Here is a 16,747-nt window from a genome sequence, read left to right as displayed (position 1 = left end):
TTTAAAAAACAAAAAGCAGATGTGATTCTCCCCAGGCCTTCAATAGTCTCTCATTGCCTTCAGAATAATCTCTTAGTGTGGCCTACAGTGTACCCCATGTCCTGGTCTGATCCTGTCCCCCGGCCATCTTGATGCCTCTGCCACCCCTCACTGCCCTGTGGGTCCTCCAAGCCGCCAAACCCATCCCTGCTTCAGTGTCTTTCTTTTTGTCTCCCATTTCTCACTTCCCCACCATAATTCAAGTCTCTCTCAAGTGTATCCTCTGCAGCTTTGCATGCCTTTCCTGTTTAAGAGAGCACCCCAGCACCCTCATGACTCTCTACCTCTTTCCCTGCTCTATTTTTTTCATAGCCCTTATTGCTAGCAGGAAAAATACTTAGCTGTCTCTACTACTAGCATATAAGTTCCATGAAAGTTGAAACTCTCATTCTCTGTTTTATTTGTAGTGCCTAAGACAGTGCATAATAGGTTCTTACTAAGACTTTGTTGAAGGCATGAGTGGGCTTGTATGTACCACTAAGAATTAGCTTGGCTTCTCTTCTCTTGGTGATAGAGAATGTCTTTCACGAGAGGGAAACCAGCCCAATCCGAAGTAAAAACTTGTCTGAATTCTGTATATCTGAGAGTTGGGCAGGTAGGTCCTCTGGGACTGTCAACTGTGCCCAGGGAAATCAAGTCACATAGTACAAACCTGTCTGTTGAGGATCATCCCTGTGTGTGACTAAGTTAGATAATTGTAAAGAAGTCCACTGAACGTCCTACTCCTTGGCTGTCCACCACCCCTCTCCTGCAACACACACATCCTTATTCTTGTTTGTACGTTCTAAAGCTGTCCCCAGTAATGCTTTCTGGCTCTCCCAAATACATACTCATCCCAAAGTTATATCTAGTCACATCATCCAGGGGCAATCCAATGAAGCCATTTATTTTCCAAGTTCATTACCAAGCCTCTAGGTAATGTTTACTCTTCTGTTTTGGTCTTTATCTACTTCAGGTGTGCAGTCCCTGGACTCAGTGATTAAAATTGACTTCTCCCACAAAACTGATATCTAATGGAAAGAACTAAAATAGTAAGCTGCAATAAAAATTAAGTTGATCCAAAAGAAGAAAAGAGGAAGAAATGTCCAAGCCAGCACCATAAATTGTTGGCATGTCCAGAACATAAATCATACCCTACCAGAAGGGGGTTGTAAATGGAATTAATAGGATTAGTGACTCTCATTCTATCATCCACTCATGTAATGGTTAAATGTGTTTCTTGGCTATCCTATCTGGCTATCCCAGATTCTGTCCTCTGACTGGATTGCCTTTGTCTGGTGGGCTTTAAGACCATGCCTGGTAAGGGGAACATTTAGAAGATATCCCTGACACTCCTGCAGAGGCTGTGGGCTTAGCAATCCCTTCCCAGGTGAGGTGGACCTGGAGAGACTGAGATTCACTGTGTTGGTTTGAGTTAGTCACAGTTCATGTGTCCCTGGCTTATCATTTCTCTGCAACTTCATTCAGTAGAACTTTTCTTGGCCATCAGTTTCATCTTTTGAGAATTCTTGTTAGATTAGTCTCTGAGTCCTTAGGTCTGCTAGACACAGTAGAAGGACGTTGGGGAGCCCTGCTGTCCATTATTCCTGTGTCAGCTGCTGCTAGAGACCAATAGACTCTTCCCTAAAATGCCCCAGCCCCCATAAGACACCTATCCCTCACTGTCTGAATCTATACAGTTACTGAATTCAGGTGAGATCCAAATGTATTTGGTCCTGGAGTTTCAGATAGCACGTAGCAGTGTTCAGATCAGCGGGGGGATGTCTGTCTATGTAAAAGCCTCTCAGGTGATTGCCCCACCTGCAGACAGTTACATACGTCTGGAATGCTTCCAGTCTGGAAGCATGGACAAGTGAGAGCCAAGGTCTTTTAGGAAACTATGATGAGGAGATGTTTTACCAAGGAAAAGCCATTAGGGGGAGCCTGTGTGTCCCACTTTGGGGTTCTTTCCATGGGGGATGGGGGGGGTACTCTAGGTCAAAAGGCCTTCCCAGGTGCCAAAACCCTAGAAGCCTGTGAATTTAGGAGTGCAACTCAGATGGGCAGAGTCCCCAGAGCAAACAGGGGGGCCATGTTCAGGTATCCATGGCCTGACAGCTCAGCCACATTACATTGGCCCTGTCTGTACATCCTGCTTTTCACAAGAAAAGGGTAACAGTGAAAAAAAAAAATGTCTAGCTCTTACACAACAAGGAGCACTGCATGCCTATCATGTTACATTATTTTTTTTTAAAGATTTTATTTTTTTAATTTTTATTTATTTATAATAGTCACAGAGAGAGAGAGAGAGAGAGAGAGAGAGAGAGGCAGAGACACAGGCAGAGGGAGAAGCAGGCTCCATGCACCGGGAGCCCGACGTGGGATTCGATCCCGGGTCTTCAGGATCACGCCCTGGGCCAAAGGCAGGCGCCAAACCGCTGCGCCACCCAGGGATCCCATGTTACATTATTTTATTAGTGCTTTTTATTCCATCCTCCTAACTGCTTGATGCTTTTTCTTTTTTCTTTTTTTTTTTTTTAAGCCTGTGCTTTACAAAATTTCATGTCCAATTTGTGTCCTTTTTTTAAATAAGAATACAGAATTTAATCAAAATAGATTTTGGGCCTGAGGTGACTAAAATATTGGAATTCTCCCCCCCCCCCCCCCCCATTTTCATCTAGGATAGGGTATTATGTTGTTAAATATTAAAATATATTCTAAAGCATTGAAAATTATGAAGTGTCATATTGGAGGAGGAAGTGACAAATCAAAGGAGCAAAATAGAAATACAAGAACAACCCAAACATATGTAATAATTATATGAAAAGGAGATTTAAATCAGAGCTAACCACTATAAAAATAAGTTAGATCTCCATCTCATACTTTATAATAAATTTCACATTAATATGTAATATAAAAATAATTTAACATTTTAGAAGACAGTAGGGGTGTTTTCTAAGTTATGTCTGCACGCAAAAGTAGAAACCATAAAAGATATAATTCCATCAAATAAAACATTCAAACATTCTTTATGTCATAGAACCTTAGAAACAGTTAAAAGACCACATAAATAACAAAGGGTCATACTGAATACATGACAAGCTCCTAAATCAATAAGAATATAGTGAATAACCTAATAGAAAACGGGCTGAGGACATCAGTACCAGAGAAGAAATGCAAATCCCTCCTTATGGTATATTAAAGGCACAAAGATTACGTTCTATTTCTCTCTGCACTTTGTTGTCCTTTCTTTTCATGTAGTCAGATACTCTTCTGTCCTAGTTGTATCTTTATAATATGGTTTTAGGGATCCCTGGGTGGCACAGCTGTTTGGCGCCTGCCTTTGGCCCAGGGCATGATCCTGGAGACCCTGGATCGAATCCCACATCAGGCTCCCAGTGCATGGAGCCTGCTTCTCCCTCTGCCTATGTCTCTGCCTCTCTCTCTCTCTCTCTCTCTCTCTCTCTCTGTGACTATCATATATAAATAAAAATAAATTTTAAAAAATTATAATATGGTTTTAAATTAGGTAGGCAGATACTCTACTCTTGTTTGGGTTTTTTTTTCAAAGTTTTCTCCAAGTCCATGTCTATCCCTGCAAATAATCTTTTCTTTATTTTTCTCAAGTTCTTTAACATTCTTGGGATTTAAATTGAAATGACATCAAACCTAACACTTGTTTGGGGAACAACTGACAGGAGCATAGTATTTCTCTCCATGCATTGTGATGGAGCTTATAACAACTCCCCCCCCCACCCCCATTGTAATTATTTACTCAGACCAAGAAAAGCATTCACATTGATTGTCTCTTTGTTTGGCAACTTTGTAATATCCTTCCCCCCCCACCCCACCCCCGTTGTGTTTTTGTTTCTTTTTTTATTGAAGTTTAGTTGTTTAAAACAATTCTTTCATCATGTTATTTCCCTGTTCAAGCATCCCTCCTGCCAGGCTTTCCCCATCTGTTTCTCAAATTCTTTTCCAGCTTCCTCTGCACAGAGACCTCCTTCAGGCTGGCTGGTTTTTTGCCTCCTTGGTCAAACCTCTCAGCTTTTCCCTACATCGCTACTTCTGTCTCCAGGCCCTCCTGCCTGCCCCCCCCCCCCCCCCCCCCCCCCCCCAGGTAGTACCAGCTCCAGGCCCATTGTTCTTGACAAAGGAACCACTTTCTCCCCTGGATCCATAGCATGTATTGTTTCTCCACTCAGCAGTATACTACTTTATGGCATTTGTTCTGTTATTTTGTTTTGTTAGCTTCTTGCAGGCAACAATTCTGTCACCTATTTCTTTATATCCTCTGCTGTGCTGTTCCCTACCCATGGCTGTGGAGCAATTAAAATGTGGTTTATTCAGTTAAGACACTATAACTGCAAAATACACTGGGTTTCAAAGACCCAGTACTAAAGAATGGATTTTTTTTTTTAAGATTTTATTTATTCATGAGAGACACAGAAAGAGAGGCAGAGAAACAGGCAGAGGGAGAATCAGGCTCCCTGTGGGGAGCCCAATGCGGGACTCGATCCTGAGACCCCGGGGTCACGCCCTGAGCTGAAGGCAGATGCTCAACGGGGCCGGAGCATCTGCCCAGGCATTCCTGAATAAATTTTTTATATTGATCAAATGTTGAAAGGATAATATTTTGGATATATTTGAATAAAGCATGTTATTAAAATTAATTTCACCTGTTTCTTTTGCTTCTTTTCACAAGGCCCCTAGAAATTTTTCAGCTGTGGCTCCCATTATGCTTCTGTTGGACAGTACTGGTCTGGAGTGCCCAGCAAAATGACTCTTCCTACAAAAGGTGCTCCCAAATTGGTGGTGGTTTGAAATGAATGAGAAGAGGCAGCTGGCCTGTTCCATTCCATTTAAGGATTTTTCTCTTAGTCCTGCCTCCTTTTTCTTGGTAAGGAGTAGCGGTACTATAAATGTGTATCCCTACTAATTAGGACCCAAATCTAGGAAACATAAATTAATTAAAGAAACTCACCTGAGGAGCACCTGGGTGGCCCAGTGGGTTAAGCGTCTGCCTTTGGCTCAGGTCATGATCTCAGGGTCCTGGGATGGAGCCCCGCTTTTGGCTCCTTGCTCAGCAGGGAGTCTGCTTCCCCCTCTCCCTCTGTGTTCCTCAGTGCTCCCTCTCTGTGCTTGTGCTCGTGCTCTCTCTCTCTCAAGTAAATAAAATCTTAAGAAAAAAGAAACCCATCCAAATGTGAGATAAATGCCTCTCCAAAGTGCAATCTTCTGACTTTGTGAAATGTAAGATCTAATTTCAGAGAGACACCAAGAGGTCTTAAGGTCTTACACGTTTGAATAATAAGAATTTTTAGGAACACCTTAACTGGTTAACCTCATCTAAATTTAACATTCTCACCATTAAATGGTAAAATAAATCTTTGTTTCAAAACTAAAACTTGAAGATTAAAAACAAGTATGTCCTGCAGAAAACCAAATCAATAAGAGGATAAGCATTGGAAAGGGCAAAAAAAAAAAAAAAAAAAAAAAAATTGTTAAATGGATATTTATGGCCAAAATAATAGCAAACTCATAGGTTAGAGAAAGTTACCCTTCACAGTCCTGCCCATGGGGTTTCGGAAACCAATGGCTTCTTTCTTCCTCTCTGTCTCTTCCCTATTCTTCTTACCTCTCCTCCTCTTAGGTTCCTCTCCTTTCTTCCATCCCTTTCTTTAAAAAAAAAAAAAAAAATCAATTTCCTGCCTTTTTGTATCTTGCTCTCCTAAGTTCTTATAATGCTAGATTAAAGTGCATTTAAATTAAAGCACATTGCTCATTTACTTCTTTAATTCACTCAGAATATATCTTTGAATATAGTTTGACATAGAGATCTAAAATTATTTTTACAGGCAGTTAACCAGAGTGCTATTTATTGAGCACATCATTGTTTTCTTGATTTATATTGGCAATAATAATAATTATTGAGAGCTTAGTATTGCCAAGGCAGTGTTTTGAGAGCTCTATGTTTAAAGTCCAGATTGTCTGTCTTTTTCTTTCAGTAATCTCTGTACCCAACACGGGGTTCAAACTCCCGTTCCCCACATCAAGAGTGACATGCTCTTCTGACTGAGCCCGCCAGGCAGCCCCTCATTGTGCTTCTTGAATAAAGAGGCACATGTTTAGACATTTTAAATGAATTCATTAATTTATGATCCTTCCTTTCATTAAGCCATTTAAGAAATACACAATAAATTGCTTCTCCACTTGGGTACCAATTTTTTTTTCTTTCTCTGAAAGTTGAGAATCTCTCATAAAAACAAGTGCTCTGCCTTCTACTTTGAGACTGGTGGAGGAGTTATGGAGACCAAGAAGTTCCACTTTTCCATTTCTCATCAGGGATGTTACTTATAGGTGTCTTTCAGGTTGCAGAAAAGATGGAAAAAAGGACATGTGCACTCTGCCCCAAAGACATCGAGTATAGTGTCCTATACTTTGCACAATCAGAGAATATAGCTGCTCATGAAAATTGTTTGGTAAGTTACTTGAAAACTCATGAGTCCTTTTAGAGAAGGACATACCCAAATAGATAAAAATTGCTTTGCAGACAATGATGAGTTGGCCATGATTTAGGCTTTTAAGTGGGGATTTGGGGAGCATATTTTTCTAACTTTTTAAACTGTTTCAGATCTTACCATCTTATTCCATTTTAGCTTTATTTATAACTGATCAAACACAATTATGATGAACTGATCAAACACAATTATGATGAAACACAATTATCTTCTTTGAAGATATCTTAATGAGATATTTCAAATATAACCAGTACCTCTAGACATTGCACCCAGATTTGTAAAAGTTTACTGTATTTGCTTTAGCTTGAGTTTTTTTTTAAAGAAATAAAACACAGATAGTTAAGGATTCTCTAATTCTCTCTGTTCCCCTTCCACGATCCCTCTTGAAATATAATTGCCATCACCGATGTGCTGTTTCTTAATATCTTATTATGTTCTTACCATGCATATTTACGTGCGTTATGATACTGTTTTATATGTTCTTGGTCTTTGTATAATTTCAATCAAGTTCTGTGACTGTTGAGATTTATCCATGTGATAAATTTAACTCCTACATCTTTCATTTTAAATGTTACAGAATTCCATTTTGCGACTGTCACTACTAAACTATTGTCATCTGAATGAGCATTTTTAGGTTTCTATACCTTTTTTCATATAACTAACCAGCGGTCATGAACATCTTTGTATAGGTCTCCTGATTCATGGGAGAATTTCTCAGGTATAGGGCACATCGCTAAAACCAGAATTGCTGGACACAGGGAGCGTTTTGCACCTCACTGCATGTGCCAAATTGCTCTCCAAAAAGATCGCAGCAAGTATGACTGATGCACTGTTTCAGAATTTGTTTCTCTCCTTAATGTACATAATACGATGAAATTTTAATTTTTTTCCTCCAATGAATGTATGTGAAATAAAATGGTCTCTTGCTTGCATTTGCAATTCCTTAGATCATTAGGGCGATTGTACCTCATTTGGCTGTGCTTTTGCACAGTTGTTTCTTGCTTCTGTGACTTGTGTTTGTAGACTGCATTTTGTCTTTGAGATCCTGATTTTGCTTACATGTATTTATGTATATAAATCGATTCTAATGCTTTATTACGTATGTTGGCTTTTCATTTATGGTGTTTCCTGTCAGAGACTTATAATGTACTTAAATTTGTCATTATTTTCCTTTATAATTTGTAGGATTTTTTTTCCCCTAAGAAATTCTTTCCTTTACTGAGGTTCTATCTTTTTTCCCAAAAATTTTAAAATTTGGCATTCTCATTTAGTTTATTAATCCAACAGGAATTTATTTAGACTACTCTGTAAAGTAGGGACCTCTTTTTTTTTTTTCTTATGAGTAACCACTTTTCCCAGCATTATTTATAGACTAATCAGTTCTTTTCTCATTGACTTATAGTGATAATAATGGTAACTCCCATTATTATTTAGTGTTTGCCAGGTGTAAGGTACTGTTCTGGGAGCTTAACCTGCATTAAACTGTTAATCCTTACAGCAACCCTAAGAGGTAGGTATCGTTACTATGCCCAAGCTAAAGATGAAACAACTGAGGCACAGAGAAGTTAAATCACTTGCCCATGGTCACACAGCTCTAAGTGATGGAGTCAGGATTCTTACCCAGGCTGTCTGTCTCCTTCTGGAACTCGCTGTTAATCCGGTGTGCTAACAATATAACATTTGTGCACAGATCTGTTTCTGGCTCTATTCTCTTCCATTGATCACTTTGTCTATCCCGGAGCTGGTATAACATTGTCTTAATCACTGTGATTTTATGATAAGCTATAGCTATTTTTTGGTGCTTTGAATTTTAGGATCAGTTCACAAGGTTTCACACAAATTTCTATTGGAATTTTAACTGGAATTCCAGTGAATTTTTAGGTGAAATTGGGGCGGGGGGGGAATGATATGAGTGCTTCTATGCATCAACAGAGTCTGTCTCCAGCAATTCATATCTTTTATGGATTTCAGGAATGTTCAGTAATTTTTTTTCCATAGAGGTCTAGAACTTTGAATTAATAAGCTTTTTCTTGGGTTGTTTTGTTGTTGTTGTTGTTGCTGTTGGTTTATTTGTTTCATCACCTTTTTCTAATATATATATTTTTAACTGAAGTATAAAAACAATTGTAGTTGACACACAATGTTACATGGGTCAGGTATAGACATATCAAGTAATTCTATTACTCTGTAAGTTGTGCTATGCTCACCATCCAGGTCACTGTCTGTCACCATACAGTGCAGTTACAATACCTACAATACCACTGGCTGTATTCCCTACGCTGTGGCTAACTCATCCCATGACTGGAAGCTTATACCGCCCATTCCCCTTCACCCATTTTTTTTTTTTTAAGATTTTATTTATTTATTCATGAGAGACGGTGGGGGGAGGGTGCAGAGACACAGGCAGAGGGAGAAACAGGCTCCATGCAGGGAGCCCAATGTGGGACTCGATCCCTGGTCTCCAGGATCACGCCCTGGGCCGAAGGCAGAGCTTAACCACTGAGCCACCCAGGCTGCCCCCCTTCACCCTTTTTGCCCATACCCTCCCACCCTCCTCTCTGGCAACCACCAGTTTATTGTCTGTTTCTTCCTTTTTTTTTTTTTTTTTTTCTCATTTATTTTTAGTTTCCTCATATAAGTGAAACCATATGGTATTTGTCTTCCTCTGTCATTTCACTTAGCATGATTCCCTCCAGGTCCATCCATGTTGTTGCAAATGGCAAGATATCATTTTTTTATGACTGAGTAATATTCCATTTTATATTTTTATAAATATTTTATAATATTATATTATATTTTTAATATATACTATATATATTACACACACACACCACCTTCTTTTTTCTATTCATCTACCAATGGATACTTGGATTGCTTCCATATCTTGGCTCATATAAATAATGCTGCAGTAAACACAGTGAGTGTCACAGGGTAGTGTATCTTTTTGAATCAATGTGGTTTTTTTTTTTTAAGATATTATTTATTTATTCATGAGAGACCCAGAGAGAGGCAGAGACACGGGCAGAGGGAGAAGCAGGCTCCATGCAGGAAGCCCAATGCGGAACTCGATCCCGGGACTCCAGGATCACACCCTGAGCCGAAGGCAGAGCTTAACCACTGAGCCACCCAGGCGTCCCAGAATCAGTGTTTTCATTTTCTTTGGGCAAATACCCAGTGGTGGAATTACTGAATCCTATGGTATTTCTATTTTTAGTTGTTTGAGGAAACTTGATAGTGTTTTCCACAGTAGCTTAGCAATTTACATTCCCCCCAGCAGTGCATGCGAGTTCCTTTTTCTCCACATCCTCACCAACACTTATTTCTCGCCTTTTGGATACCAGCCATGCTCACAGGTGTGAGGTGACATCTCATTGTGGTTTTGATTTACTTTTCTCTGATGTTAAGTGATGCTGAGCATCTTTTCATGTGTCTGTTGGCCATCTGTACATCTTCTTTGGAAAAATATTTTTTCAGGTCTTCTGCCCATTTTTAATCAGATTATTTGGTTTTTTTAGTGTTGAGTCACAGGAGTTCTGTATCTGTTTGGGATATTAATCCCTTATCAGGTATATCATTTGCAGATATCCTCTGCTAGTCAGCAGGTTGCCTTTTCATTTTATTGATGGTTTCCTTTGCTGTGCGAAAGCTTTATTTTGGTGTGGTCCCAATAATGTATTTTTACTTTTGTTTCCCTTGTCTGAGGAGATAGATCTAGAAAAATGTTATGGCTGACGTCTAAGAGGTTACTGCCTATGTTTTCTTCTGGAAGTTTTATGGTTTCAGGTCTCACATTTAGGACTTTAATCCATTTTAAGTTCATTTTTGTGTATGATATAAGAAAGTGGTCCAGTTTCATCCTTTTGCATGTGTGTGTTGTTTTCCAACACCATTTATTTATTTATTTATTTATTTATTTATTTATTTATTTATTTATTTATTTATATTTTTATTCATGATTGACAGAGAAAGGGCGGGGGGGAGGCAGAGGGAGAAGCAGGCCCCATGCAGGGAGCTGGACATGGGACTCGATCCTGGGTCTCCAGGATCACGCCCTGGACTGAAGGCGGCGCTAAACCGCTGAGCCACCTGGGCTGCCCTCCAGCACCATTTATTGAAGAGACTGTCTTTTCCCCCATTGTATATTTTTGTCTCCTTTGTTGAAGATTAGTTGGCCATACAATCATGGGTTTATTTTTGGAGTTTCTGTTCTGTTCCATTGATCTATATGTCTGTTTTTGTGCCAGTACCAGACTGTTTTATTACAGCTTTATAGTGTATCCTTAAATCTGAGGTTGTGATACTTCTAGCTTTGTTCTTCTTTCTCAAGACTACTTTGGCTATTTGGGGTCTTTTGTGGTTCCATACAAATTTTAGTATTATTTGTTCTAGTTCTCTGAAGACTGCTATTGGCATTTTGATAGAGATTGCATTGAATCTGCAGATAGCTTTGTGATTGCATTGTGTAATGTTGACATTCAGTTCAGAGAGAGGCTGGATTCTTTTGGTTTCAGGTAACACATAGAAACTTGAGCCAACGTAAACATAAAAGTGGATTTTTAATCAGACTGCAGGGGCATTTCATGGCTCCTGAAGGCAGGCATGCAGGCAGGTCTAAGAACAGTAGCTAGGAAGCCATCAGGGACCCATCTTGTCCTCCCTGGCCTTCGTTTCCATATTCCTCTCTGTATACTGGCTTGCTCTCTACTTTGTGGCTCAGAGTCTATTCCACTCCCTCAGGAGAGGGAGTCCAGTTGATTCAGCTTTGGGTCAGGGACCCAACCAGGTCCAGTTAACCACTGGGGGTCAGGGTTATGCAGTATAAAATATGTCTGGGAATCGGGGCCACTTCCAAAGAAAAGCAGGGTGGCTTGTGATCTGCTTACATACCCCAGAAGGTGGTCACTGTTATACCCCCAATCCATCTTCCACTCCTGGTAAGTACCTCATGATACCATTTTCTGATTTGTAGCTTTCAGCGGTACTTTGTACATACTCTGAATTTTTTCTTTTCCCAATCCGTAGCTATATTCTTCAGCACTTGTGGAATGTGAGGATCATGATCCACGTAATCAAGATAGAAATTTTGATGTGGAATCAGTAAAAAAAGAAATCCACAGAGGGAGGAAGTTGGTAAGTATAAATGATTTTATTACTCCTACAAGTTGAACAGATCTTGAAGGGGATGTTTCCAAAAGGAGGTCGATTTGATTGGTAAACCAGGGATAGAAACACATCTTGGGGAGCTGAAATACATAGGACCTGTACTGGAAACTTAGATTCAAATGAACATTTACTATTTTAAAATAAACTACAACACGCTTCGCCAGCAAAGTAGATATGAGTTAGAATGCTTTTGGCTGTGAGTAAAAGGAACCCCCAACTCAAACTGGTTTTAATGAAAAGGGTGCTTATTTTCTCACTTAGCCAGGGGGAAAACTGGCTTCAGAGTCAGTTGATTTAGTGACTTAATGGTGTCCCCAGGAGCCCATCATCCTTCCTATCATCCTGTCCACATCAGTTGGTTCTCTTGTGCTCACACGGTGGTCACAGGCAACAACTGCAGTGTCAGTCTTTCTTGTTCCTGTCTGGCAAGAGAAAGAGTCCATTTCCCAGGCATGGAATAAGAGCCTTTCTGAAAACTTTTGCACATAATTAATCAGGATCAGTCACCTTGGACCTGGGTTGGCTCCCCTTGGGAAGACAGAGTATAGAGCAGTTACCCCATTGGTTCTGTTACAGTAGCCTTCCTCTATGAAAAGCCCTTCATTGCGATGCCCAGGTGGCTCAGCGGTTGAGCCTCTGCCTTTGGCCCAGGGCGTGATCCTGGAGTCCCAGGATCGAGTCCCACGTCAGGCTCCCTGCATGGAGCCTGCTTCTCCCTCTGCCTGTGTCTCTGCCTCTCTCTGTGTCTCTGTGTCTTTCATGAATAAATAAATAAAATCTTTTTTTAAAAAAAAAACAAAAACAAAACACCATAGTGCAGGTGGGGCCCAGGAAGCCTTCCTGGTTGGAGAGGAGTGAGGGTAAAGAAGATGGGGAAGGAGGAACTCCAGCAAAAGGGAGTAGGATGTGCAGAAGTTTGGAGGGCAGGAGAGACATGCCGTGTTCCTAAAACTATAGGCATATGACTGTGGCAATCTCCTGACTGCACGGAATTCCACAGGATACCCCAGAATGCATGAAAGCATGCTCTCATTAGATCATGAGTCAACTTTTATTTTTCACTGTAACAACTAAAGCTGCGGACCTCTTGCACACGTCCTGTGTGCTTGTTTGAACACTGCCATAAGCCCATTGCTAGGAGTGCAGCGGCTGAGTCAAAGGCAGTTCCCCTAATAATACTGAAATACGCTAGTAAGCTGTCGCCCAGGAAGGCTGTGCCACTTCATACTTCTGTGGATGAAGGAATGCTTTTCCCAGCCCTTGGCGGAAACGATGTCACAAATCTTGTTACTGTGTGCCTTCTCTCATGGCTCAGGAGGGTGAACATTCTCCTCGGGCACCTGCCTCCCTCCCGGCGCACCCAGCCCCCACGGTTCCTCTGTGCTGCCTTTGCCCGTCAGTGGCCCCACCTCACAGCCACAGCCCAGCACCACCATCGCCGTCCTGCAGACACCCTGGGCTCCCTGTCCCCACCGTCCATGCGCACGTCTCCTTACTCACCTAGTAAACCAATCCCCCCTGCCACCACCCTGCCCCGGGGCAATGCACCTGTCTGTTGTCTGAGTCCTACTGGCACTTTCACAGTCGAACTACTGTACAAAGCCCCACAAATGCGTTGACTGATCTTAGATTCATGGCCACAAACCTCAACAGGAATCTCCACATGTCACCCTCCACCGTCTACATTTACTGTTGCATATCCTCTCATCTCTTTTTTAAAACATCTCCTGACCTCAACTGTCCATCCCCAAGTTGATGACTGTGCCTTATTTTTTTTATAGACTTCTTTTAGAGCAGTTTTAGGTTCACAGAACACTTGAGGGGAAAGTACAAAGATTCCCATGTACTTCCTGCACCCACACGTTCATGGCCACCTTTTTATCAACCTCCCCCACCAGAGTGGTGCCTTGTCACAACTAACGAACCTACATTGGCACGTCGTCAGAACACCCACACTCTGTGGTTTACATCAGGGTTCATCTCAGTGCCTGTCTTTGTGATTTTTACTGAGAAATGGAAGCCATTAGCCAGGAAGTCCTACCATCCAAACCACTGCCCATCCACCTCTGTTCCTAGACTCTGGGGCCTACCTGTTGTCAAAGTCAACCCTCCACTTAGACTTTGGGGGTTTTTTTGTTTTGTTTTTTTATTTATTCATGAAAGACAGAGAGAGAGCGGGGGGGAGGGGGGGAGGCGGGGGGGGGGGGTGGGCGGGGGGAGAGAGGTGGGACCTAGAATCCCGTCCCCTATCAGGCTCCCTGCTCAACAGGGAGCCTGCTTCTCCTCCCCCTGCTCATTCTCCTGCTTGTGCTCTCTCCCTGTCAAATAAGTCAAATCTTTTAAAAAAAGAAACCAACTAGATGGCCAGATTTACTTGGCTGGATTTTGTTTTGTTTTGTTTTTAAGATTTTATTTTATTTATTCCTGAGGCAGAGACACAGGCAGAGGGAGAAGCAGACTCCATGCAGGGAGCCCAATGTGGGACTCGATCCCGGGTATCCAGGATCACGCCCTGGACTGAAGGTGGCGCTAAACCACTGAGCCACCGGGGCTGCCCTCCACTGATGACTTTGAAGTCATCACCTGCCCGTCCTTAAGGACTAGCCTCTTACATTTTTCCCTTTACCCCATTCACCTCCCTATGCCGCCCTCTCCCAGGTTAGGTCCTCCAGCATATATCATCTGAAACCCTCCTTCGTACACAGAAAGCCCGTCCATTACAATGTCACTTTTGTCTTTAGCTGACCTTTCATCAGTATTTATCACACAGTTGTCCGTGCCCTGCACTTTTTTAAAAAATTATTTACTTTTAAAGATTTTATCTATCTATCATCTATCTATCTATCTATCTATCTATCTATCTATCTATCTATCTATCTATCTATCTATCACAGAAAGAGAGAGCACAAGTGGCCCGAGAGGCAGGGAGAAGGGAGAAGCAGAGTCCCTGCAGGGTGGGGAGCCTGACATGGGGCTGGATCCTGGGACCCTGGGTTGTGGCCTGAGCCGAAGGCAGGCGCTTAAGCAACTCAGCCCCCAGCACTTTCTTCCTTTGATTCACTGCACACACTGCTGGTGTGTCTTACCTTTCTGGTTGCTTCTTCCCAGGCACCTTGGCTTATTTTTCCTTGTCTGCTGAATCTCCCAAGTGTGCAGTCCCCGGAGTCTCCCAGGCTCCTTCCTCCACCTGAACCTCTTTCCTGTGTGACCTCTTCTAGTTCCCATGGCTTCAATTCCATACTTTTCCTCCCGCTGTGATAACCAACCTGACAGATGTATGTCAATACCTACTAGTGTCTCGTATTAAATTGGCCAAAGAACACAGTTCCAGCCCCTGCACCCACGTACTCCATCCAAACGCTTCCCTCCTCACCTCAGTGAACCGCCTACCGTTCATCCATCGTCATCTTCTCGTCAAGCTCCCAGCCCAGCATCCGCTCAGTGCTCCCCTGCAGGCCCCCAGCTTCCGTCACTAACCCACGGCAGTAAAGGATGGTTGCTCACGTCACCCAGGCGTGTTCTTTCTGCACTCTCTCCGGCTCATCCTCACCATCACCCATTCTCCACACAGCCACAGTAGTGTCTTTAAAATACCCATCTTGGGGCATCTGGGTGGCTCAGCTAGTTGAGCATCTGACTCTTCATTTCATCCCAGGCCGTGTTGTCAGGGTTGTGAGACTGGGCTGCACGCCAGGCTCTGCTCTCCACACTCTGCACTGAGTCTGCTTGGGCTTCTTTCCCTCTCCCTCCATCCTTGCCCCTCCCCCAGCTCATTCTCTCTTTCAGATGAATAAAATCTTTTTTAAAAAATAAAATATCGATCACTTCATGTTCCTGTTGTACCAAGACAAAACCCCCAACTCCTTACCCTGGTTTGTAACCCTTACAGGACCCAGCCCTTACTTACCCCTGGGTTGTAACCTCTGACTCTCCCCTGAAGCACATCTCTTCTCAGGCATCAGCCCACCTTCCCGTCTTCCCAGTCAGCTTGCCAATGAATGGGAAGCTCACTCTTGCCATAGGAACATAGAACCTTCGGCCTAGAATATCCTTCCCCCTGCTTTTTGTTGTTGTTGTTGCCTACTGGGAGCTCTGGTTATTATTCAAATCTAAACTTCTCCATCACCTCCTGAGAGGCTTTTATGGATCCCCAATCTGAAGTTGGGACCCAGTGAGTGTCACCTCACCTTAATTCTTACAAGGCATGTATCATCACTGTCTTTTAAAAAAGGTAATTCATGTATTTTTATTAGCTTGTTCTTTGCACTAAGCATTTGGTAAACGTTGACATCTGTAGGCTTAGTGTTGCTATAATTACTGGAGTTAGGTATTTATTTACTTTGTTGTTGTCGTTAAAATTAAACGTATGTTCATTAAGAGGTATCATTAAAGAAAGAGAAGACACAAACCCCAGGTTGTACAGACATTTACCACACATGTATTATCACTGTGTTCTTGAGTTTGCTTTATGTGATCATGGTCTCTCTCCATTTGAATGTTCACTCCACAAGGGCGAGTGCCTTGTCCCCCCAGGACACTGCCCGCCGCATCATGCTTACTCGGTAGTCTTCAAGTGAATCAAATTTTATTAACCATTTGTATTTCTTCTGTGGTTTGCATCTTCCCATTTTTCTCTGCATTTATCCATCTTAAACCTTTATCAACTACGCAGCAAACATTTTTCTTTTTCTGTTGATGTGGTTGACATACAATATTAATTTCAGGAATCCCAACACAATGACTTGACATTTATGTACATTATGAAATGACTACAATAAGCCTGATTACCATCTGTCACCAAATTCTGGTATTATTGACTATATTCTCTGCATTCTATCCCTGTGCTTTACTTTTTTAAGAACTAAAAGTTTGTACCTCTTAATCCCCTTCACCTACTCCACCTACCACCACTTTATGCTTTGTATTTATGAGTCTGTTTCTGTTTTCAGACATTTTCATTGTTTTTCTGGTAGCTGTCACCATAAAAATGGAAGTTTAAATTTTTTTATGTAGTCAGAGCATCAGTCTTTTTCTCTGTGGCTTCT

General features: G+C 41.8%; 1 protein-coding gene across 4 annotated transcripts in view; it reads left to right on the top strand.

Moving 5' to 3' along the window:
• SETDB2 (SET domain bifurcated histone lysine methyltransferase 2) overlaps window positions 1–16,747 on the top strand; it is an 83,017-nt gene that overhangs the window by 56,277 nt on the left and 9,993 nt on the right. For all 4 annotated transcript variants that reach the window (XM_038569459.1, XM_038569457.1, XM_038569456.1 and 1 more), the window contains 2 exons: window positions 6,379–6,500; window positions 11,562–11,669. In XM_038569459.1, coding sequence (XP_038425387.1) covers window positions 6,379–6,500; window positions 11,562–11,669 — 230 coding nt within the window. The remainder of the gene's footprint in view (window positions 1–6,378; window positions 6,501–11,561; window positions 11,670–16,747) is intronic.

Source organism: Canis lupus, chromosome 22 (assembly GCF_011100685.1).
Source record: "Canis lupus familiaris isolate Mischka breed German Shepherd chromosome 22, alternate assembly UU_Cfam_GSD_1.0, whole genome shotgun sequence".
Lineage (NCBI taxonomy): Eukaryota > Metazoa > Chordata > Mammalia > Carnivora > Canidae > Canis > Canis lupus.
The sequence above is the reverse complement of the archived record's forward strand: the minus strand, read 5'-3'. Positions and strand labels throughout refer to the sequence as shown.